The sequence below is a fragment of the Rhinatrema bivittatum genome, chromosome 8 (assembly GCF_901001135.1).
Source record: "Rhinatrema bivittatum chromosome 8, aRhiBiv1.1, whole genome shotgun sequence".
Classification (NCBI taxonomy): Eukaryota; Metazoa; Chordata; class Amphibia; order Gymnophiona; family Rhinatrematidae; genus Rhinatrema; species Rhinatrema bivittatum.
In genome coordinates this window covers 258,207,155-258,230,394 of record NC_042622.1, presented here as the reverse complement: position 1 = coordinate 258,230,394, position 23,240 = coordinate 258,207,155, and the positions used below count along the sequence as shown (strand labels likewise).

At 46.3% G+C, this 23,240-nt stretch overlaps 1 protein-coding gene across 6 annotated transcripts in view; it reads right to left on the bottom strand.

Moving 5' to 3' along the window:
* Positions 1-23,240, bottom strand: part of MARK2 (microtubule affinity regulating kinase 2) — a 462,018-nt gene that overhangs the window by 291,649 nt on the left and 147,129 nt on the right. For all 6 annotated transcript variants that reach the window (XM_029614697.1, XM_029614694.1, XM_029614695.1 and 3 more), the window contains exon 2: positions 4,424-4,606. In XM_029614697.1, the coding sequence (XP_029470557.1) occupies positions 4,424-4,561 (138 nt within the window). In that variant the 5' untranslated portion in view covers positions 4,562-4,606. The remainder of the gene's footprint in view (positions 1-4,423; positions 4,607-23,240) is intronic.

The window sequence follows — 23,240 nt, the reverse complement described above, 5'->3', positions numbered from 1 at the left end:
GGTACTTGCCTGGTTCTTGTAGCCTGGTTTGGCCTCTGTTGGAAACAGGATGCTGGGCTTGATGGACCCTTCGTCTGACCCAGCTTGGCAATTTCTTATGTTCTTATGTTCTTAAACAGAACAAATAAATGATCCGATTTCTGGAAGGGATTGGTGATCTTCAAATAGTGCAATAGAATCAGACGCACATCCAACAAATGCAGGTCTTTATCTGTTGTCGAATCGCGAAACCAGTCTGGGAAGCCAGGGAGCTCTACCGACTGATTAAGAAGAAATGCCAACACCACCTTAGGCAGAAAGGATAGCACCATGCGTAAGGACATTCTGTCCGCTGAAAACCGCAAAAACGGATCCCGGCAGGACAGAGCCTGCAATTCAGAAATGCGCCTCGCTGAACAAATAGCCACTAAGACTGTCTTCAGACAGGTCCTTGAGAGAAGCCTGACCCACTGGCTCAAAGGGCGGTACACATCAAGCCCATAGGACGAGGTTCAAGTTCCTCTCTGGACACAGTTTCTGAACAGGCGGCTGCAAATGCTTGACCCCTATGAGGAAGCGAACCACATCGGGATGGCAGGCCAGGGATCTGCCGTCTATTCGTCCCCTAAAAACATCCCAGAGCGTAAACCTGAACACGTAGGGAATTGTACGTCCAGCCCTTGGAGAGACCCTGCTGTAGAAAAGCCAGACTATGAGGGACGGTCGCCGACCCCGGCCCAATCCCCTGTTGTGCACACCAGGACTCGAACACTATCCACACTCGCACGTACGCCATGGAAGTGGAAGGGCGTCTGGCCTGTAACAACATGGCAATCACCGGCTCTGAATACCCCTTCAGTTGCAGACGTCGCTTCTCAAAAGCCAAGCCATGAGAGATAAGTGATCCTCCCAATCCGAGAAGATGGGACCATGACACAACAGGTCCGGTAAATGCACCAGCCGTAAGGGCCCGTCCGTGGCTAGTCGTACCAGATATGCAAACCAAGGGCAAAGTGGCCCCTCCGGAGCCACCAGCACTACCTGACCTCAGTGCTGTTCCATTCATTTGAGGATTCGACCAATGAGAGGCCAAGGAGGAAAGGCGTACAACAGAATCCGTCTGCCATTTGGACACCAGGGCATCGAGACCTACCGACTCCATCTCCTTCCGTTGACTGAAAAAAACGCGTCTTCGCGTTGAGACAGGTCGCCATGAGGTTCAACTGGGGAGTCCTCCATCTGGCACAAATGAGGTTCCACCCTCTCTGAACAGCTCCCACTCTCCTGGATCCAGCTGGTTTCCTGCTGAGGAAGTCCACCTGGAGGTTGTCCATGCCTGCCACTTGTGAGGCAGCAATGCCCTCCAGATGGCGTTCAGCCCAGGTGAAGAGGAGATGAGCTTCTCGGGCTACGGCAGGGCGCTTTGTACCACCCTGGTGGTTGAGGTACTCCCCACTGTGGTGGTGAGAACACTCGAACCATCCGACCCTGCACCAGATCCAGAAATGCTTCCAACGCCCTGCGCACTTGCCCTAGTTTCTAGGCGGTTGATGGACCAAGTTCATCCTGACTCCAACCACACGCCCTGTGGCGCTCTGCCCAGCCACACCGCTCCCCAGCCTCAGAGGCTGGCGTCCGTGGACACTACTACCCAGTCTGGGGTTTCGAGGGGCATTCTTCTCTGCAGATTGGAATCCACTAGCCACCATGCCAGGCTGGATCTGGACTGCGAGGTCAGGGGCAGCTGCTGTAACAGCCTCAACTGAGCAAACACCCACGGGACGAGATCTAGCGTCGAGGCCATGGATCCCAGTATCTGTAGATAGTCCCAGAGAGTAGGAGTCTGTGTTGTCCTCAAGCAATTCACCTGTAGTTGCAATTTGCGCATCTGCTCCTTTGTCATAAACACCCGGCCCAGGCGAGTGTCGAAGCGAGCCCCTAGGTATTCCAGGACCTGGGAAGGAATCAGGTGACTCTTCACAAGGTTGATCACTCACCCTAACGACTGCATGTGGGTCACATGACGAATAGTCCGCTGACAGTCTTCCTCCGACTTCGCCCGGAGGAGCCAGTCGTTGAGTTACGGGTGCACCAAAACTTCTTCCCGCCGGAGGGCTGCCGCAACTATCACCATCACCTTGGTGAAGGTGCGGGGTACCGATGCCAGCCCGAAGGGGAGCGCACGAAACTGGAAATGCTGTCCCAGGATCAAGAACTGCAAGACCCACCGATGATCGCTCCGGATCTGGATATGGAAGTAGGCCTCTGTGAGGTCCGAGGAGGCAAGGCACTCTCCCTTGTGCACCGCCGCAATCACCCTGCACAGGGTTTCCATTCAAAAACGCGGGACTTTCAGACTCTGGTTCACTTGCTGGAGGACCAGAGTGGGATGAAATGTCTCCTAATTTTTTGGCACCACGGAGTACCAACCAGTCCCTTGATCCGCCTTTGGAACTGGAACGATGGCCTGCAGGCTTATCAGATGGCATAGCGTGGCCTCCACTGAGGTTCGCTTGTTTAGGGAAGAGCCGAGCGACACCAGGAAAGAGTCTCTGGGAGGGTGAGAAAATTCTAAGGCGTAACCGACGCGGATCACCTGCAGTACCCACTGGTCGGTCATAATTCTTGCCCACTTCTCATAGAATTCGGACAGCCGTCCCCCTACCACTGCCTCCGGGGAGTGGGTGCTTCTGATTTCATTGGGAGGCTTTGCCGGATACAGCTCCCTGGCCAGAACCTCCTCTCGCTGCCCAGTTAGGTCCCCAAAAGGACTGTTGACGTCCTGAGGAAGGCCTGGATCCATAGGAAGCGGAGGAACCCCCCTTCCCAACTTAAATCTTCTGGAATCTCTGATCTGGGTCCTTGGGACAAAGGCCTTCCCGAAAGGGCTTTCTATCCTCCGGGAGCCTATTTTCTTCGGAATTGGGAAAACAGAAGGGGGTCCTCACCGCCCATCCCCGGCCGGGTTGATCCCTTCGCTGTCCGAATTCTCCTGTGACAGTTGGCGCAACAGTTCCTCCAGTACCTGGGGAATAAGGGGACGCAATCTTTTCTTTTTTTTTCTTTTTACTTTGTAAGTAACAGAAAAAATCCCCAGAGGGGTACTTTCCTTTAGGAGGCGCTGGAAGAGGGTTTCGGGGCATGGAGGGAACCAGTCCCCTGGCTATCCAACTCCCCGGAATCCAAGGGCTCTAAAGCCAGGGGTATCCAACCCCCTGTTCGCCCTGCTTGACCCAAGGGATGGCCCACGATCGGAACCTCACACCTCGGGAAGCCCTGCTAAAACTCAGTCCAGAGCTGCAGGATGCACAACCATCTGCTGGAGACAGAGAAATACTGAGGAACTGCAGATGGCACTAGGGTTATATAGCCGTGCCTCAAAGTTTTGTTCTCTGCCTCAATCTCCTGGTGGAAGTGCATAACCCACTGGTCTGGACTGATCTGGGTATGTCCAGGAACTCTAGATTCTAGAGGGGGTGGGAAGGATTGGGTGGAGTAGACACTTAATATTGACACCAGAGATATGGATAGTTACAAGAGCAACACTAGATATGTCAGAGCTGTGCTCTGCATGTTGGACCAAAAGCAGCAGAGGAAGAGTATAGAGTCTGTATGGATTCAAGACAAACTCAGAATACAGTGCTGCAGTTCCTTGGGACCTGATGTCTGAGGCTGAAGCGAGCCCTAAGCTTTAAGTATATAAAGTGCATTTTCAGCCCTGAGCCACTGCATTAACCACAATTCCCTCTACGCATCAGGAACAGCCAGACAAAGGCTATGATTCACCAGAACCTGCTGCAGACCTATGAGCTGGAGGCTTGTTCTCCAAAGGCCACTTCTTAAACCCTTCCCCATTTAGCACATCTTATGACGAACATATATTTATTCCTCTCTCTGCTACTCTGCTGTACTGAACGGAAAAGGCCAGGCAGGGCCAGTCTCTAGCCACATTCACCAAATTCAAAATAGTCTGGCTTATCTAACATTCTTGTAATCTAGACTAGCCACCGTGAGAACAGCCAGTATCCCTGGTGTCTCAAATTGGTACTGCCTCCCTACAGCTATATTGGCACTAGATGCTGGACCTAGGGCATGCTCAAGGAATCTCTGGACTGGCAACTTCCCATTGCTTTACTGGAACCAGATCCAGATACATTCAGGGACTCCTGGGCCCATCAGCTTCCTGTTGCTATACTGTGGATGGATCCCAGGCATGCTCAGGGCACTCTTAGGTAGGTAGCTTCCCACTATACAGAGGCTGGATCCAGGGTATGCTCAGGGCCTTCCAGACTGGCTGCTAATGTGTGTTCAGGCAGAGATAATCTATTCCCATGAGCTACAACCTTCAAGAAGCAGCAAACAGGTGATGCTCTGACATATCATCACTTGTCAAAAACCTGGTATATGTCCCCACTCTGACCCCGCAAATCTGTGCTACCCTTACCTCTTTCCCTGTCAGGACATGGCGGGCCAGTTTGACTTTGGCGAAGTTGCCCTTGCCAATGGTCTTCAACAGTCGGTAATTGCCGATGTGTGGCTGCTCATCAGCAGAGGTAGCGATAGAGGTCCGGCACCGCAGCATGTTGGACTTGCTGCTTGGCTTTGGCTCCGTGTGTCCCAGCACTGGCTGCAGAGAAGAAGACGGAGAGTGAGATTTTAAGGATACCTTTGGCAAAATACCCAGCTCAAGGTTCAATGGGGCCCTCCTTCTCCTAAGGAATCTACAGGGTCCCAGAGGAGAAGGAAGACCAGTAGGTGCATCCTTTCAAGACAGGATTGTTTTAGTAGGATTTCCAGGCTTGGACATGGCACAACTCATCACATGTTCAAACAATGGAAAACACCACCACTAAGGTTCTAACTTCAGCTCTGCTCTGACTGCTTGTAAACCTAAAGCAAGGCTTCCCAAATTGTGGGTCGGGATCCAAATGGTGTCAAAGCCTTCAGCTTGTGGTCACAGCTAAAGTTTGTGTGACCTATTCGGGTTCACAAAACCTTCAGCAACAACAGTAACATTAGTAATGGAAGTCAGCATGCACACACAGGACCTGCTGTGGCACTGCCCATGCATGACTTTCTATGGAAACAGGAAGCCCTGCATAAGGAGAGACTGGGGCTGCTACAGGGTACAAAGTCCACCACCAACCTTACACCCTCAGGACCCTCGGGACCTTATTGCACACCTGATATGAAAGATCCTCTCTTGATCCCCTTCCCATGGTTATGTCCTTTGACATGGAACACGGTCTCCTGTATACTCTACCTGTACAATTCAATCTTATCAACTATTTTGCAGTATCCGCACCATTTATTTAAGTTATTAATCAAAACATTTTTTTGTCGTCTATTCTATATTTTATATATTTTATTTTACATTTATTACTTAATATTAATTGATTTTCATTTTTTTGTTCAATATTCTGTTGATTGTTTAATGTAAAGATACACGTTCCCTGTTCAATACTATGTTTATTGTTCAATGTAACGCCCCCGGCGACAGTTCAATACTATGTTCATTGTTCAATGTAACGCCCCGGCGACAGTTGTGTTATATGGAAACCGACTTGATTTGATATGTATATATCAAGAAAGGCGGTATATAAAAACCCTAAATAAACAAATAAATAAATAAATAAATAACAGGGTTGAAAAATAAAATATAAATAAAATAAATACTAGCTTACAGACCCTGTGCTGACTTTCATTACTAAGAGTGCTGCTGCTTGCAGTCTGTGCTGACTTTCATTACTAAGAGTGCTGCTGCTTGCAGTTCACCGTCAGGCTAGGGACCAGCCATGAGGGAAGGGCGAAATGTGCATGGGCTGGTGGAGATTGCCACTGCTTCTCTTCTCTCACCCACCACTGTTCCTACCTAAAAGAAAAATGTTGCCCATATCATCAGCTTGCTCTCACTTCCCAACAGTTATCTTTGCCCTGGGGCAAGGGGATGTTTAGAGGTGTTGCTGTTTGTAGGAAGGGATCAGATGCTGGAGAGGTTTGACAGTTGGGTCAGATAGATAGGGATTGGCTGTGGTAGGCAAATGACAGATCAACGGGGGTGGAGGGTGAGAGATCAGCTAAGGGTTATGAGAGAAGAGTTAGAGGGGAGGAGGTGAGGCTGGGAGGTGAGAAGGAATGAAAGAAGATTAGTTGGGGTTATAAAAAGGGCTTGGAGTGAGAATCTGCTGGGGAAATGTGAAAAAGGCTGGAAGGGGTGAGAGTTGATGGGCTGTTGAGGTGAGAAGATCTGGGGGTTCTAAGAGGAGATCAGCTAGAGGGGCAAAGGTTGGAAAAAGGGGTTCGCTGGTGAGGAAGAAGTTAAGAAGGAAGTCCTGGGGGGGGAGGGGGAGGTTGAAGGAGGATCGACTACAGAGGGTTTGAGAGAAGAAATCAGCAAGAGTACAGGAGGGGGAGAGTGGAGTAATTCTTGAAAGGGGACCACACACCTGCTATCTGTTTTGGTCATCCTCTGGGGTCATGTGAACTTTCAAGGGCTAAAATGGGGTTAACATTGGCTAAAAGTTTGAGAAGCTCTCTTCTAGTAGGTCACTATTTGATTTATACTCCACTTGTTCAGCACGTCAAAGCGGATAACATTCAGGTACTATAGGTATTTCTTTGTTCCCACAGAGACTCACAATCTAAGTTTGTACCTGAAGTAATGGAGGGTAAAAGCAAGTTTGCTTACCATAAACAGTGATTTCTGTAGATAGCAAGATGAATTAGCCATACTGTCTGGGACATCCTCCAGGCGGCCCAAGGCACAGCTTCTTTCGAGATACACAGAGCTTTGCTCTGTGTGGCTGCGCAGTGATTCCCACGCAATTGCCTAGTCTCCTCAGTTCATTAGATAGTAGTGAAATGCAGTGAACAGAAAAATCAGGCAGAGATCAGAAGAGGCTGTCCAGGGAGGAGGATGGGATCGCATGGATAATTCATCCTGCTATCTACGGAAAACACCATTTACAATAAGCAAACTTGCTTTATTCCCGTCAATAAGCAAGCTGAATTAGCCTTGCTGTCTGGGAGTCCCCAGCTTAGGGAGTAGATGTGAGTTTAGAATCCTGGACTTCAATGAAACGAGAAGCCAATTGTCCAGATAGGGGGGAAGACTTATCCCCTTCCTCCACTTTAGGTGGGCTATAGCTATGGCTAGGCATTTTGTGAACACGCTGGGGGGCTCATGATAGTCCAAAAGATAGGACCTTGTATTGGTAGTGCTGGGCATTCACCTGAAAACACAGATAACACCATAGGGAATGGTGCATCAGAATGTGGGAATAAGTATCTATGAGATTCAAAGAACACATCCAATCATTGGATTGTAGAAATGGAATAAAGGTTTTGAGAGATGTCATCTTATCTGCTGCAGAAGTAGGTTGTTTGACAGATCCCAAAAAGATGGTTCAAGGTGTGGGAGGGATGGACTTTTCTTGAGGTTTATTTATCGAGTTTTATATACCGTCGTTCGGTTTCACCATCACAACGGTTTAGTCTGTATCCATTGCAAACCACATTGAGAACCCAACAATCTGACATAATGAACATCCAGGCCTGCTTTATATTTAAAAAAAAAAAAAAAAAAGGGATATCCTGTCCCCCACTGTCAATGGCAACTTTGGCCGAACTATACTCAAAAATTTTGTTGTGACTTTTGATTAGAGGTCTGCTGCTGCTTCTGGGTAAGTTTCACCCTTTGGTGTCCTCTAGGCTGCAGTTGCTGCCCCTGCTGTCTTGGAGCCTGATAAGGCAGTGGCCTGTATGGAATGTACACCCTTTACTGGACTTCTTATAGCTTGAATAAAACCTTTTTGATGATGACTGTTCTAGTAACAACGTCAACAAAGAAACAGACACGTTCTGTTCCTTCAACTGAGCTTGCCCCAAATAAATTATCTCCCTTGTAAGGCAGTAAAGCCAGCTTCTCATGGACACTGTCGTATATAGCGCTCACTCGGAGCCAGGATATTCTGCAAGCTGCTATTGATGACGCCGATATCCAAACAGATGTTTCGAATGCTTCGTATATCGTGCGAAGATGACGCAGTCCCTCTTCCATATCTGCTATTGCTTGGCTCTGCATTTGTCCATCCGCTGCTGTACTGACATGCAGCTTGATGGTTTGCAAGCACTCATACAAATACTGAGTGATGTAAAACTGGTATTGCTGTATCTTAGCATTGAGCATTGCTGCCTGAAAAACCTTATCAAAGTCATCCAGGTACTTGTTATCTTTACCTGGAGGAGCGTTGGAATGCAGGCGCAATTTTCATGGCCGTTGGAATGCAGGCCTTTTTCATGGCCGACTCAACCACTACCAATGCATGAGGGAGTTGGACTGTGCCCTAATACACGGATTTCCACATGCAAAACTTAAAGTCTGTTTTCCACAATGTAGGGGGGACCTGAATATAGGGACTCCCACAACTTATTCATAACCGCATCCAAACTCGTATGAGATGGCAGTGTGGTTGGTTCCATCGGGACAAAGATTTTTAGTATATCCATTACTTCTAGAGGCAAATATGGCTCTAGCGGCTCATGTGAAAGATCAGATGGAATCCCTATTCTCATACCCACCAAAACAGGGGGGGGGGGGGGGGATTTTTGGGGATCGCGGTCTGGTTCCAGGGAAGTTGCCAGATCTGGATACTGGTCAACACCCTGACATGTCTCGTTCCTGGTCTGGTAAAATGGAACCGAAGGCAGGGATAGGGCCTCCTCTGATGATCTTGCTGGAGGTTGAGTTGGTAATTCATTTCAAAGGAAACAAAAAGGGTCCAAAGGCCATCTGAGATTTGGGGTATGGGCTGCAAGGCCAATCCTGCCGGGTTTGTCATGGGAAGAAAATTCATCTCCTGCCCCATGAAAACAAGATGGAGGTCTCTTAGTTCCAATCCTAGAAGGGTTTAATGCCACAAGGAGAAATGAGAATCAGGACCCCTGCGGTGTTCAGATGGTTATGCCTCTTAGATATAGGCTCTTGAAATAGCACTTTAAGTGATGTTTGTAACCTATCATTAAAATCATCCATTCTAGTAAATTTCAGAAATTCAAAATATGTATTCAATGAACCTGAGCAATTACGTTTATATTTAGATTCTCATTCTTAAATCCTAGTGAAACTCTGTGTAGTAGTTGGAAAAGAAATAGATGGTGTCACTCACTGAACGGTTTTGGCGTTAATATGGTATAAATATTTCTTAGTGGTATTGCTCTAGTTTCCCCTTGGCCTCCCTTTTGATTTCTTTGGGATTTAATCAATGTGTCTACAGATATATGAAAGGTTTTTTTTTCCCTTTGTTTCTTTTTTTGAATGTTACATTAATGTGATATACTTTACTTTGTAAGAACTTTTTATCTGTAAGAACCATATTGAAATTTGTTTTTCCTGTAATAATGCAAAAATTCAATAAAATATAAATTAAAAAAAAAAATCATCCATTCTACCTGAAGACTAGAGGATAGCTAATGTAACCCCAATATTTAAAAAGGGCTCCAGGGGCGATCCGGGAAACTACAGACCGGTTAGCCTGACTTCAGTGCCAGGAAAAATATTGGAAAGTGTTCTAAACATCATAATCACAGAACATACAGAAAGACATGGTTTAATGGAACAAAGTCAGCATGGCTTTATCCAAGGCAAGTCTTGCCTCACAAATCTGCTTCACTTTTTTGAAGGAGTTAATAAACAAGTGGATAAAGGTGAACCGGTAAATGTAGTGTACTTGGATTTTCAGAAGGCGTTTGACAAAGTTCCTCATGAGAGCCTTCTAGGAAAAGTAAAAAGTCATGGGATAGGTGGTGATGTCCTTTCGTGGATTACAAACTAGCTAAAAGACAGGAAACAGAGTAGGATTAAATGGACAATTTTCTCAGTGGAAGGGAGTGGACAGTGGAGTACCTCAGGGATCTGTATTGGGACCCTTACGTTTCAATATATTTATAAATGATCTGGAAAGAAATACGACGAGTGAGGTAAACAAATTTGCAGATGATACAAAATTGTTCAGAGTAGTTAAATCACAAGCAGATTGTGATAAATTGCAGGAAGACCTTGTGAGACTGGAAAATTGGGCATCGAAATGGCAGATGAAATTTAATGTGGATAAATGCAAGGTGGTGCATATACGGAAAAATAACCCATGCTATAGTTACACCGTGCTAGGTTCCATATTAGGTGCTACCATCCAAGAAAGAGCTCTAGGTGTCATAGTGGATAACACATTGAAATTGTTGGTTCAGTGTGCTGCGGCAGTCAAAAAGCAAACAGAATGTTGGGAATTATTAGAAAGGGAATAGTGAATGAAACGGAAAATGTCATAATGCCTCTGTATCGCTCCATACTGAGACCGCACCTTGAATACTGTGTACAATTCTGGTCGCCGCATTTCAAAAAAAGATATACCGGTAATTGCGATGGAGAAGGTACAGAGAAGGGCGACCAAAATGATAAGGGGAATGGAACAGCTCCCCTATGAGGAAAGACTAAAGAGGTTAGGTCTTTTCAGCTTGGAGAAGAGATGGCTGAGGGGGGATATGAGAGAGGTTTAAAATCATGAGAGGTCTAGAACGGGTAGATGTGAATCAGTTATTTACTCTTTCAGATAATAGAAAGACTAGGGGGCACGCCATGAAGTTAGCATGTGGCACATTTAAAACTAATCTGAGAAAGTTCTTTTTCACTCAACGCACAATTAAACTCTGGAATTTGTTGCCAGAGGATGTGGTTAGTGCAGTTAGTATAGCTGTGTTTAAAAAAGGATTGGATAAGTTCTTGGAGGAGAAGTCCATTACCTGCTATTAATTAAGTTGACTTACGGGCCGATACAGTACAGTGCGCTCCGACGGAGTGCACTGTTAACCCGCCATTGGACGCGCATTTTCCCTTATCCCTTATTCAGTAAGGGACCGAAAACGTGCGTCCAATCCCCCAAACCTAATAGCGCCCGCAACATGCAAATGCTTGTTAATGGCCCTATTAGGTATTCCCCGCGCGATTCCGAAAACAAAATGTGCAGCCAAGCCGCACATTTTGCTTTCAGAAATTAGGGCCTACCCAAAGGTAGGCGTTAATTTCTTTGGGCACCGGGAAAGTGCACAGAAAAGCAGTAAAAACTGCTTTAGTGTGCACCCTCCGACTTAATATCATGGCGATATTGGGTCGGAGGTCCCTAAACTTTCCAAAATTAAAAAAAAAAAAAAAAAATTGGAAGTCGGCCCTCGGGTTGAAAACCAGACGCTCAATTTTGCCGGCGTCCGGTTTCCAAGCCCGTGGCTGTCAGCGTGCTTGGGAACCGACGCCGGCAAAATTGAGCGTCAGCTGTCAAACCCGCTGACAGCCGCCGCTCCGATCCAAAAGGAGGCTCTATTGACGCGCTAGTGTCCCTAGCGCCTCCTTTTACTTGGTTTTACCGACGGCCCTAATTAGCATACTGAATCACGCGCACAAGAGAGTGGCCTGTGCGCGCGCCGGGAGAGCGGGCGTTCGCCCTCTCTCCCGCGGACTTTACTGAATCGGCCCGTTAGAAAATAGCCACTGCTTTTACTAGCAACAGTAACATGGAATAGACTTAGTTTTTGGGTACTTGCCAGGTTCTTATGGCCTGGATTGGCCACTGTTGGAAACAGGATGCTGGGCTAGATGGACCCTTGGTCTGACCCAGTATGGCATGTTCTTATGGTCTTATGGGCAATTTCCTCTTCTGCTTGGAAATGTCAGAGATGTCTGCATGGATCTTCCTGGATGAAGAACCACCACCATAGAACCTTGATGCACTGGGGAAGAAGTCATGTTCCCCACATCAGACGTATCAGAAGCCAATAGCTGCTCTGGCATGGACATGACTTATGGATCCTGACACCACTGCCCTTTAGTGGATCCCTTATTACTTCCTTTCCCATTATGCTTCGACATGTGCTGTTAAGCATCAGGAATGTGATGACAGACATTTGCGGAGTCAACTTTGTCTTATGTGTCGCAGATGTCATCTCGCAACTCTTGCATTGAGGGTCGGTGCGTCAACTTCATGTGTCGCCCTGTGTTGTGCAGCATAGGCGTTGACTGCACCACCGGGTTGCGTTGTAGGGCACGATGTTTCTCCACTCCAGACGCTCTTAGGGAACAGTTTTGAGGATGCTTTTGGCCTCTTATAATGCTTTGAGATGGCTTTTGCGGTCAAGCTCTCTGGGAGTTTTTTCCATCTGGCTCTGCCTGCCTTGGTCCATAGCGGTCATCGGCCCCACCGATGATGCTCGCTAAGGCTGAGTAGGCCGCTGAGTTTTGGGCCCTAGGGAGGAATGAGTGGAAAAATGCTCTGGGCTTGGGGCACAGGAGCCCAACAAGGCTCCTTCCTTTTGCCTCAGTCTGGCTATCTTCTCAGACCATTGTCTCTGCGCTCTTGGCAACATTCTGCCACAATTGTGGCAGGATGCTTGCTCGTGATCAGGTTCCAGGCACGTAGCAATAATTATGTCTGCTGGTGACAGACAATTTTGTCACAATGGCAATATTTCAACCCTGGGTTCTAGGGATCCATTGGAGCACTGAAAAGTGCTGTTTGAGATTCACTGAAGTGAAGAGAAAGTTATGAGGAGAAGAGAAAGAGAGAGAAAAATCGAACCGCTCATCTGTGAGCTGCACGGGAAAAAACAGGAGACCAGGCAATCGCGTAGGAACTATTGCTCAGCTGCACTGAGCAAAAGCACTGTGTATGTTGAGAGAAGCTCTGCACCAAGCCACCCAGACGACATCCCAGACAGCATGGCTAATTCCGGCTGCTTACCAACGGGAAAAAGTTACTTACCCAATGTCACAAGCAGTGGCAGTGGGAGCTAACGCATAGTTTACCTGGTTTGCAACCAGATGCTCTAACCACTAGGCTACTCCTCCACTTTATTCCCCTGTTATGTTTCATTCTAGTCCCTGACTCTGTATGTAAACCCTGGGGCATATCACTTTATTTCAAGGCAGTGGGGTAATCTGCACAGAGTGGCAGCTACAACTTTAAACAGTGTTATGACTGCACTGGGCACCCAAAATGGCTGAGAAAATCTGCTTGGAGGGACCACAGTTAAATTCAATCAGGTTGATGCAATATAGTGTGCTCAGCTGAGCGCATGCATGGCTTTACATGTGCTAGGACGCGCGTCCAAAACCCCTCATGCAATAAGGGGACTAGAATGTCCAAAACACACATCCAAACCAGCAAGTAGCTAATAGTGCATATCACATGTAGATTCATGTTGATGAGGCTATTGGCTATTACCCCCAATGCAAAAAATAATAATAATGTGCGCCTGACATGCACGTTTTTACTCTCAAAAATTAACACCTGCCCCAGAGCAGGTGTTAATGCTTGAGGAGCCCCAAAAGTAAATACTGCTTTTCTGTAGTTCCTATGACTTAATATCATGGTGATATTAAGTTGGAGGAACCAAAAAAAAAAGAGAACTGGTAAAAAAAAAAAAAAAAAAGTCACCAACGATCAGGTTAGGAAAACAGACAATGAGTGTCCATTTTCCTAACCTGTGTCAGCACAATTTAGGAAAACGGACCCTCGTAAAATTGAGCGTCCATTTTACTAACCACCTGATAGCCGCCTCTACTGGGCACCCAATGCTGAGGAGGTGCTAAGGACGTATAGTTTTCCCTAGCACCTCCTTTTTACCATGGTAGTCCATTTAAATATTAAATCAGGCACCTGGGAGAGGTGGATCGGCGCATGTTAAGAGCAGTTGTTCAATCATGAGCGCCCATTTTAACATGCGCTGAAATTGCATCTGCCTGAATGAGCATGAGGCAGCTGGATATTTTTCAGACAACCTAATTTTGTTAGCTGTGGAGGATTATGGTGAAAAGATATGAACAGGGGCCTGGATGTTTGTTCGTGATCATAAGTTTACATACCTCTGGCAGAATTTGTAAGATGGGACGCATTTTAAGAAAACATGAGTAATCAGACAAAATGTGTCTTTTTGAATTTGTTTCAAATTAAACTATTATGCATCACAGAATAGCACAATCATTAAACAAACCATTCTAATCCCTGGCTCTGCCACTGCCTCCCTGTGCCTCAGCTGACTCAGCAGATAACTGCTTGTACATGGAGAGGGGTGAGTAGTTATGTCAATTACATGGCACAGAGCCTCCCACCCCAGAGGGACCCTGTGCTCCTATTACTTCCCTGTGCATGGGCTACAGTCTGAATTGTGATTCCAAGGCACTGTCTCCAAATACCAAAATAAAGTGGAGGCCCTGCCCCTCTCTGCACATCCCCCCATCCCTTGAAGCAACAGATTCTTCAGGTGAGGACAGCTTTCCTACTCATTCACTCAGGAATGCTAATGTGAAGAGCTGGATGAGTCAGAGATAAAGGGATGGGAGGTGGGTGGAGAGGAGAAAAGAGAAGAGAGGGGAGGTAGGAGGATCAGCAGGAAGGAGAGAAGTGGGAGAGCAGGAAGGAGAAAGGCAGGTGGGTGAACAGAGGGAGACAGGCAACCTAGCAGAAAGCGGTAAGAGGGAGAGAGGAAGGAAAGTGAGAAGAGAGCTTGGCACACAGGGGAGCTACAGACAGCACAGAGAAGCAGAGCAGTCTGCCTCCTTGTCCAGTGCACTTCTATCTTCTGCCAGGCTATTCATGAACCCAACCATTCTTCAGCACACATATACACTGCACCTCCAATTCCATACTCAGCTCCCTTCCTCCTCATAAGAACGTGCCATACTGGGTCAGACCAAAGGTCCATCAAGCCCAGCATCCTGTTTCCAGCAGTGGCCAATCCAGGCCATAAGAACCTGGCAAGTACCCAAAAACTAAGTCTATTCCATGCTACTGTTGCTAGTAATAGCAGTGGCTATTTTCTAAGTCAACTTAATTAATAGCAGTAATGAACTTGTCCTCCAAGAACTTATCCAATCCTTTTTTAAATACAGCTACACTAACTGCACTAACCACATCCTCTGGCAACAAATTCCAGGGTTTAATTGTGTGTTGAGTGAAAAAGAACTTTCTCTGATTAGTTTTAAATGTGCCACATGCTAACTTCAAGGAGTGCCCCCTAGTCTATTATCTGAAAGAGTAAACAACTGATTCACATTAACCCGTTCTAGACCTCTCATGATTTTAAACACCTCTATCATATCCCCCCTCAGCCATCTCTTCTCCAAGCTGAAAAGTCCTAACCTCTTTAGTCTTTCTTCATAGGGGAGCTGTTCCATTCCCTTTATCATTTTGGTCGCCCTTCTCTGTACCTTCTCCATCGCAACTTTATCTTTTTTTTAGATGCGGCAACCACAATTGTACACAGTATTCAAGGTGCAGTCTCACCATGGAGCGTAGACACATTATGACATTTTATGTTTTATTCACCATTCCCTTTCTAATAATTCCTAACATTCTGTTTGCTTTTTGGACTGCCAAGGCACACTGAACCGATTTCAATGTGTTTCCACTATGATGCCTAGATCTTTCTTGGGTGGTAGCTCCTAATATGGAACCTAACATTGTATAACTATAGCATGGGTTATTTTTCCCTTTGTGTATCACCTTGCACTTATCCACATTAAATTTCATCAGCCATTTGGATGCCCAATTTTCCAGTCTCAGAAGGTCTTCCTGCAATTTATCACAATCTGCTTGGATTTAACTACTCTGAACAATTTTGTATCATCTGCAAATTGGATTACCTCACTCGTCTTATTTCTTTCCAGATTATTTATAAATATATTGAACAGTACGGGTCCCAATACAGATCCCTGAGGCACTCCACTGCCCACTCCCTTCCATTGAGAAAATTGTCCATTTAATCCTACTCTTTTGTTTCCTGTTTTTTAGTCAGTTTGTGATCCACGAAAGGGCATCGCCACCTATCCCAGGACTTTTTACTTTGGAAACAAGTGGTTAGTGCAGTTAGTATAGCTGTGTTTAAAAAAGGATTGGATAAGTTCTTGGAGGAGAAGTCCATTACCCTGCTATTAAGTTCACTTAGAGAATAGCCACTGCCATTAGCAATGGTAACATGGAATAGACTTAGTTTTTGGGTACTTGCCAGGTTCTTATGGCCTGGATTGGCCACTGTTGGAAACAGGATGCTGGGCTTGATGGACCCTTGGTCTGACCCAGTATGGCATTTTCTTATGTTCTTATGGTAAGCGACGACCCTCTGGCACCTGACCTTGGACTTCTTCTGGACCATCGTCTCCAGGGGCCCACATAAGTCCCAATGGCCCAGGTCTCTTCGGGCTCCTCCCAGGGGGACCGCGGGCTTCCAGGGGTGAAGCTCCAGTTAGCCCTTGCACCAAACTCTCAACTCCTTGACCTCTCAAAGGTCCACCTAAGTCCCAGCGGTCTGGGTCCCTACAGGCTCCTCCTGGGGGGACCGCCGACTTCCAGTGGCAAAGTCTCCGTTCTTCTCCTTGACATCACAACTCTTCGTCTGCTTCCACAGTCGCCTCAGTCTCCAGTGCAGAGGGTCAGCTGGTCGCATCTTCTGTTCTGCCTCGCCACCCGACAGGAGAACCTACGGATCTTCCTCCTGAGGTATACCATCTTCCCGTCGGCCCAAGGGTTCACATGCCTGAGCATAACATTTTCTGTGCACTTCCCAGGCACCGGCAGAAATTAACGCCAGCCTTTGGGTAAGCGCTAATTTCTGAAAGTAAAATGTGCTGCTTGGCTGCACAATTTACTGTCTGTCTCGCGTGGGAATAACTAATAGGGTCAACAACAAGCATTTGCATGTTGCGGGTGCTATTAGTTTCGGGGGGGGGGGGGGTTGGAAGTGCGTTTTCGACACGCTATTACCCCTTACTGAATAAGGGGTAAAGCTAGCTCGTCAAAAACGCATGTCTAAATGCGGGTTAACAGTGCGCTCCACTGGAGCGCACTGTACTGTATCGGCCTGTTAGTTAGCCAGAGTGACTCACTGCTCTCTTGATTAACAAATGTTGGTACCTAATCAAACCAAATCACACTACCTTAACAGCTTTCTGAGATGAGTGCTAACAATTTCAACCTTTTTATTTAGGTATACACTGTTCCTAGCTTATTTATAGCTTCTGGCTTTTTTTTTTTTTTTTTAAATATACAAACACTAACTTCTGCTGCCTTACAGATTATTAAAAATAAACACACTAACTACTGCTTACTAGCTGCCTTACTATTTAAAAATACAGTCTAACTTCAGTTTATTCCCTTCCTTACTGACTATTATAAGCACAAACACACAATAATATTTCCAAAGAAAATTTCCCAAGCAAAAAACTTACTGATTCCTTTCAGTCACCAGCAAGGTGATCCTCTCCTCTCAGTGCTCCCACTTTTAAAAAAGAAAATTTTCCAAGCAAAAGCTTACTGATTTCTTTCAGCCACCAGCAAGGTGATCCTCTCCTCAGTGTTTTTCAGAGCCATCCAGGTCCCTGCTTTACACATTTGGGCTCTATCCCAACATGTTTCCTTTGACTCCACATAGAGCTAATCCAGGAGCTCTACCAGTGTGCACACCACCTCATCCTTTCCCTCCTGCCTCTAAACTTACTCTTTATTCCCCCTTTTATTTTTCTTACAACTAAGATTACTGGGGTGGGAGCATGGGTTTTAACACTGAGCAGTAATCTATTTTAAAATGATTTATACCACTTCCCTGACTCAAAGGGCCCCCTAAATTGGTGAACAAGTTAAAAACAAATACAAGCATACACAGTCATAATGAGTCACAGAACCAAAACACAACAATCTCAAACAAAGCACATCAACCCCTAAAGAATATTAAGGACTCAAGAGACACCCTCTAAACCAGTGGTTCTCAACCTTTTTCCTATCGTGACACACCTGACTAGCCATGCTGTCTGGGTACATTTTCTGTGCCACTAGGTGGCAGAGCTCTCTAAGTCTAGTAAAGTCTTTCAGCTAGGTACTCCCTCTTGTATCTTCCCAGGTTTGACTAAGGCTCCTCAATCCATATCAAAGCAAGTTAGTATGCCATGTTGGAACTGTCCAGGGAGGCGGGAGGGTTAGCATGGCTAATTCATCTATCTACGGAAAACACCGTTTATGGTAAGCAAACTTGCTTTTTTCACGTAGATAAGCAGCTGAATTAGCCATGCTGTCTGGAGTCCCCAGCTGTCGTATTGAACAGAGATATAATTGTAGTTTGTTGTGCTCAATATGAGAATTATAGGCGAACAGTTCTGTAGTATAGTCTGGCCCGTGTGTGCATCGTCTGCAGTCTGTTTGTCTAAACAGTAATGGGATGTGAAAGTATGCAGAGATGACCACGTTGCTACTTTTCAGATGTCTATGAGAGGTACTTCATGGATGTGAGCGATCGATGAAGCCATTGCATGAACCTGATGCACCATAGGTGTTGATAAACGTTCTGAACTTTGCTGGTAGCAGAACTGTATACAATTGGATATCCAGGAAGATAAAGTTCGCTTTGTCACTGGAAGTCCTGATGCATTTGGATTAAAGGAGAGGAAGAGTTGTGAGGGTCTGTTAGGTGTTTGGGTGCACTGTTTATAATAGGCAAGTGCACATTTACAGTCCAGGGCAGGGGTCGGGAACCCATGGCTCGCGAGCCAGATATGGCTCTTTTGAGGGCTGCATCTGGCTCGCAGACAGTCGCCACTCTTCCCCGCTGACCCAGCTGCTCCCCGGTCCTCCTCCGCCCGGGCTTAAAATGCTGTCAGCCCGGGCGGAACGCGACAGGACAGCTGGAGTCAGCGGCACCGGCGTGCTCTCTTCTTCCCGCCCCCCGCGGCCCGGAAGAGGAAGTGGAGAGTATCGGGTGCCTGCGTGGCAAGAAGAGGCCACGCTAGTGCGCTCGGCATCGGCCCGAAGAAAAGAAGACTGCAGCGCGGCTCGGAGGAAAATGAAGAGCTTCAACCACGGCCGATGGGACTCCGCCTCCACGAGGGCTGAAAATGAAGAGGTTAGCGTTGGGAGGAGGCTGCTGCTGCCACGAGTTCCCAGGGTGGGGGTGGGGGAGAGAGAGTGAATGAGCGAGCTCATTCACTCTCTCCCCCCACCCCCACCCCCATTCCCGGGGTGGGGGTGAGAGAGTGAATGAGCGAGCTCATTCACTCTCTCTCTCCCCCACCCCGGGAACTCGCGGCAGCAGCAGCCTCCTCCCAACGCTAACCTCTTCATTTTCAGCCCTCGCGGAGGCGGAGTCCCATCGGCCGCGGTTGAACCTCTTCATTTTCCTCCGAGCCGCGCTGCAGTCTTCTTTTCTTCGGGCCGATGCCGAGCGCACTAGCGTGGCCTCTTCTTGCCGCGCAGGCACCCGATACTCTCCACTTCCTCTTCCGGGCCGCGGGGGGGCCTGTGTGAGAGTGTGTGTGAGAGAGATTGCATGTATGTGAATGATTGAGAGCCTGTATATGTGAAAGAGAGTATGTCTGATTGAGAGCCTGCCTGTGTGAGAGAGAGAGAGAGCATGAATGTAAGTTTACCATTGGGAACCTGTATGTGTAAGTTTGTGATTGAAAACCTGTTTGTGTGAAAGAGTATGTGTGTATGATTGAGATCCTTTGTGTGTGAGAGAAATCATGTGTATGTATGATTAAGAGCCTGTGTTTAAATGAGAGAGAGAGACCATGTGTGTCTGTGTGTGATTGAGAACTGATTTAGGTGAGGGAGCATGTGAGTATGTGATTGAGAGCCTTTGTGTAAATGAGAGAAAGAGAGGACATGTTTGTAAGCATGTGAATGAGAGTGTGTGTGAGAGAAAAAGACAGCATGTATTTATGTGATTGAAAGCCTGTGTGTGTGTGTAAGCGTGAAAAGATGGACAGCATGTGTGTAAATGTGTAATTAAGAGCCTATATAAGTGAGAGAAAACACATATGTATATGTGAGTACTGAGAGCATGTGTGTATAGGTGTGTCATTGAGAGCCAGTGTGAGAGAGAGCGCTGGTATGTGACAGAGAGGAGAAAGTTCCAAGCAAACCACCCCACCTCCTGCTAATTCAGAACAATCTCAGGACACCTGGATATCAAACGTTCCCAGGTATGCAGAGCAAAAAAATTTTTGTTTCCTTATTATTTTTCATTACTGGGTCTTTGTGCCTGCTATTTTGAAATATTTTGTTGGTATCTGGAAATGTTTTATATGCGTTTTTAATTATTGGATATTCCACTCATCAGCTGTTTCGAAATATGTTCTTTTTGTTAGTACATTTTTACTGCTGATGATTTTATATTTCTTGATTTGTTTTATAAGGTTGGGTGATGTTTCTTTTTTCCTTTGTTACACTGCATATAGAGACTCTGGCTTGTTGCAGTTTCCAATTCAGTTTTTTCTGCATGCTTCTAGTTATGCGTTTTGGTCTCTTTATTCTATGTTAGGTGAGGGTCAGCACGTGATTCAGGTGAGGTTTTCTGCTGGCGTGTAGTTTCTGTGTAGGACTCTATAGCAGCCTGACTTGGTCCGTTTTTCTAATAGGAGATGTATTGGTGTCTTAAGGCCTGGTGTAATATTTTCAGAGACTTATTGTACTTTAAAAGTGTGATCTTACATAAAATGCACACATTTACTTGTATTTAGTTTTAAACATATTGTATGGCTCTCATGGAATTACATTTTAAAATATGTGGCGTTTATGGCTCTCTCAGCCAAAATCTAGATACAAGAGAGTGGCAGGAGTATGATAAGCTGCTATAGCACTTAAATGTACTCTTAAAGAGGCCTTCGCTAGGCCTTTTGTGTAGAGTAGATGAAGGTAGGAGAGAAGGCATTCTGGTGGGCAGGTAAATGGGTCAATACCTTTCGTTGTGCACCAGGCAGCATAGCATGACCACTTTCTTTGGTAGTTGAGTTTAGTGGACAGTTTTCTAGAGGAGACTAAAATGTCCTGAAGTGGAGAAGCAATATTTAAGTTCTTGAAAGCGAGCCGCTCAATCTCCATGCCGTGAGGTGCAGGGAGGAATGTAGTGGGTGAAGGAGTGATCCGTTCTCCTGTGTAAGTAGTTGAGGGTTGTTGCCCAGAGGAACAGGGTCCATTATTGATAGTTGTATGAGATAGCTGTACCAGGGTTGTCTTGGCCAGGCTGGTGCTATGAGAATCCACTGTGCTTTGTCTTCGATGCATCATTGAACTGTGCGAGAGATTAATGGTACTGGAGGAAATGCATACAGTAGGCCTCGAGACCAGGGTATGAGGAAAGCATCTGGAGCAAGTCAGAAAGCGCTTGGGTACACTGGGCAGAAGGCGTCTACTTTTCTGTTGCGTTCTGTCACGAACAGATTGGTGCAGAGGAAACCCCATATGGAGAATATGTGATCCGTTGTCTCCTGATGTAGTTCCCATTCGTGGGGGTGAAATATCCTGCTCAATTTGTCCGCTCTGGAGTTGTTGACTCCTGGTAAGTAAGTTGCTTGTAGGTGAATGGATCTGTTGTGTACCCATTCCAGGATCTGTATTGTCTCTTTGAACAGGTTTCAGGAACCTGACCCTCCCTTCTTTATGTAAAACATTGTGACCTGATTATCTGTGTGAATCATTATTGTTTGCCCTTTTAAGAAGTGTTCGAAGGGGGTTCTGTACCGCTCGGAGCTCCAATAGGTTTATGAGGTAGTTCCATTGTGGACCATACACACTGAGTTTGAAGATGGTTCAGATGAGCTCCCCAGCCCGTGGGAGAGGCGTCTGTGGTGAGCATTACTTGATGTCGAGGAGGGTGTAGGGGCGATCCCGTACAGTGTCGATAGTAGCAGCCACCATTGTCGGTCTTTCTTCATGCTGATCGTTATGTGTACAGGGGTCGACAATGGATGCAGGAACCGAGTCCATTGATGCTTGAGGTCCCATTGAAGGCGGCACATGTGTAAACGAGTATGCGGAATTACATAAATGGAAGCTGCCATGTGTCCCAGAATTGTCATAATTTGGCGGGCTGGGGCAGTTGTAGTGTGTAGAAGGGTTGAAGACAACATGTGAATAGCAAGTGCCCTTGGGTGCGGTAGGAATGCTTTGTCTTGAATGGTGTTTATATAGGCTCCAATGAAATGCAAGGTTTGCATCGATTGAAGGTTTGACTTCTCATAGTTGATCAGGAGACCTAGATTGTTGAGGCAAGAAATTGTGCAAAGAAAGTTCTTGCACAGGAGAGACTGGTTGGGTGCTACTAAGAGCCAGTCATCCAGGTAAGGAAATATTTGAATCCCTTGACGACGAAGGTGTGCCACTGCTACTGCTAGACATTTGGTGAATACCCTGGGGCAGAAGATAGGCCAAATGGCAGGACCTTGTATTGGAAATGCCGGTTGTTCATCTGGAAACAGAGGTAACACCAGGAATTGGGATGCATTGCTATGTGGGCATACGCATCCTTCAAGTCCAGTGAACACATCCAATCTTTGGGCTGAAGAAAAGGTAGGATGGACTTGAGAAGTCATTTTGAATTTCTCTTTGTGAATGTATTTGTTGAGCGCACGTAGGTCTAGAATTGGACGTAGACCTCCCGATTTCTTGGGAATAAGGAAGTATTGAGAATAGAAACCGGTGTGCGGTGTTGTGGAAAGTAGTTCCCAAATGCAACTTTGCTGGAGAAGAATGTTAACTTCCCATAGGAGAGGGCTTTTGTGCGCTGCTCGATGTTTCTGTGGAACTAAGTGTGGTGTGGTTGGAACCGATGTAAAATGAAGAGAATAACCTTTTATTATTGTGAGAACCCATTGATCGGATGTGACTGTGGACCATGCTGGGAGGAATTTGGTCAATCTTCCTCCTACTGCCAATGTCAAAGCTGGTGGCGAAAATATCCTCAAAAAGATTGCTGTGATTTTGCTGGTTGGGATTCTGTTGTTGGGTGAGCTTGTCTAGGGGCTCTTGGCCTAGGACACGAACCCTGTTGCTGGTAAGGTTGTTGTCGAGTCGGCTGGTACAGCTGAGGCCGATAATAAGAATATGGCCTGTAGCTGCACTGTTAAGTTTGTTTTTTGTATGATGGGTATTGTCTTCTAAACGAGCCAGGTTGATGTGGAGACCTTAGGGACAATACAGCCGTTTTTTTGTTCTTTCAGTTTTGTGGCTGTTTCATTGAATGTCACCAAATAGATTATCAGGTCGACATGGGAGGTTAGCCAACTTATCATGGATATTGTCTTGCAGCTATAGAATTTGCTGACATTTTGGAAGATCACTCGAACACTTCATATATGGATCATAACAGATGCCATAAACCTTCTTCCATGTTATGGAATTCAGTAGGCAGGGTAGAATCTGAGGAGGCCTGCGTCAGGTGTGGTCTAAGAT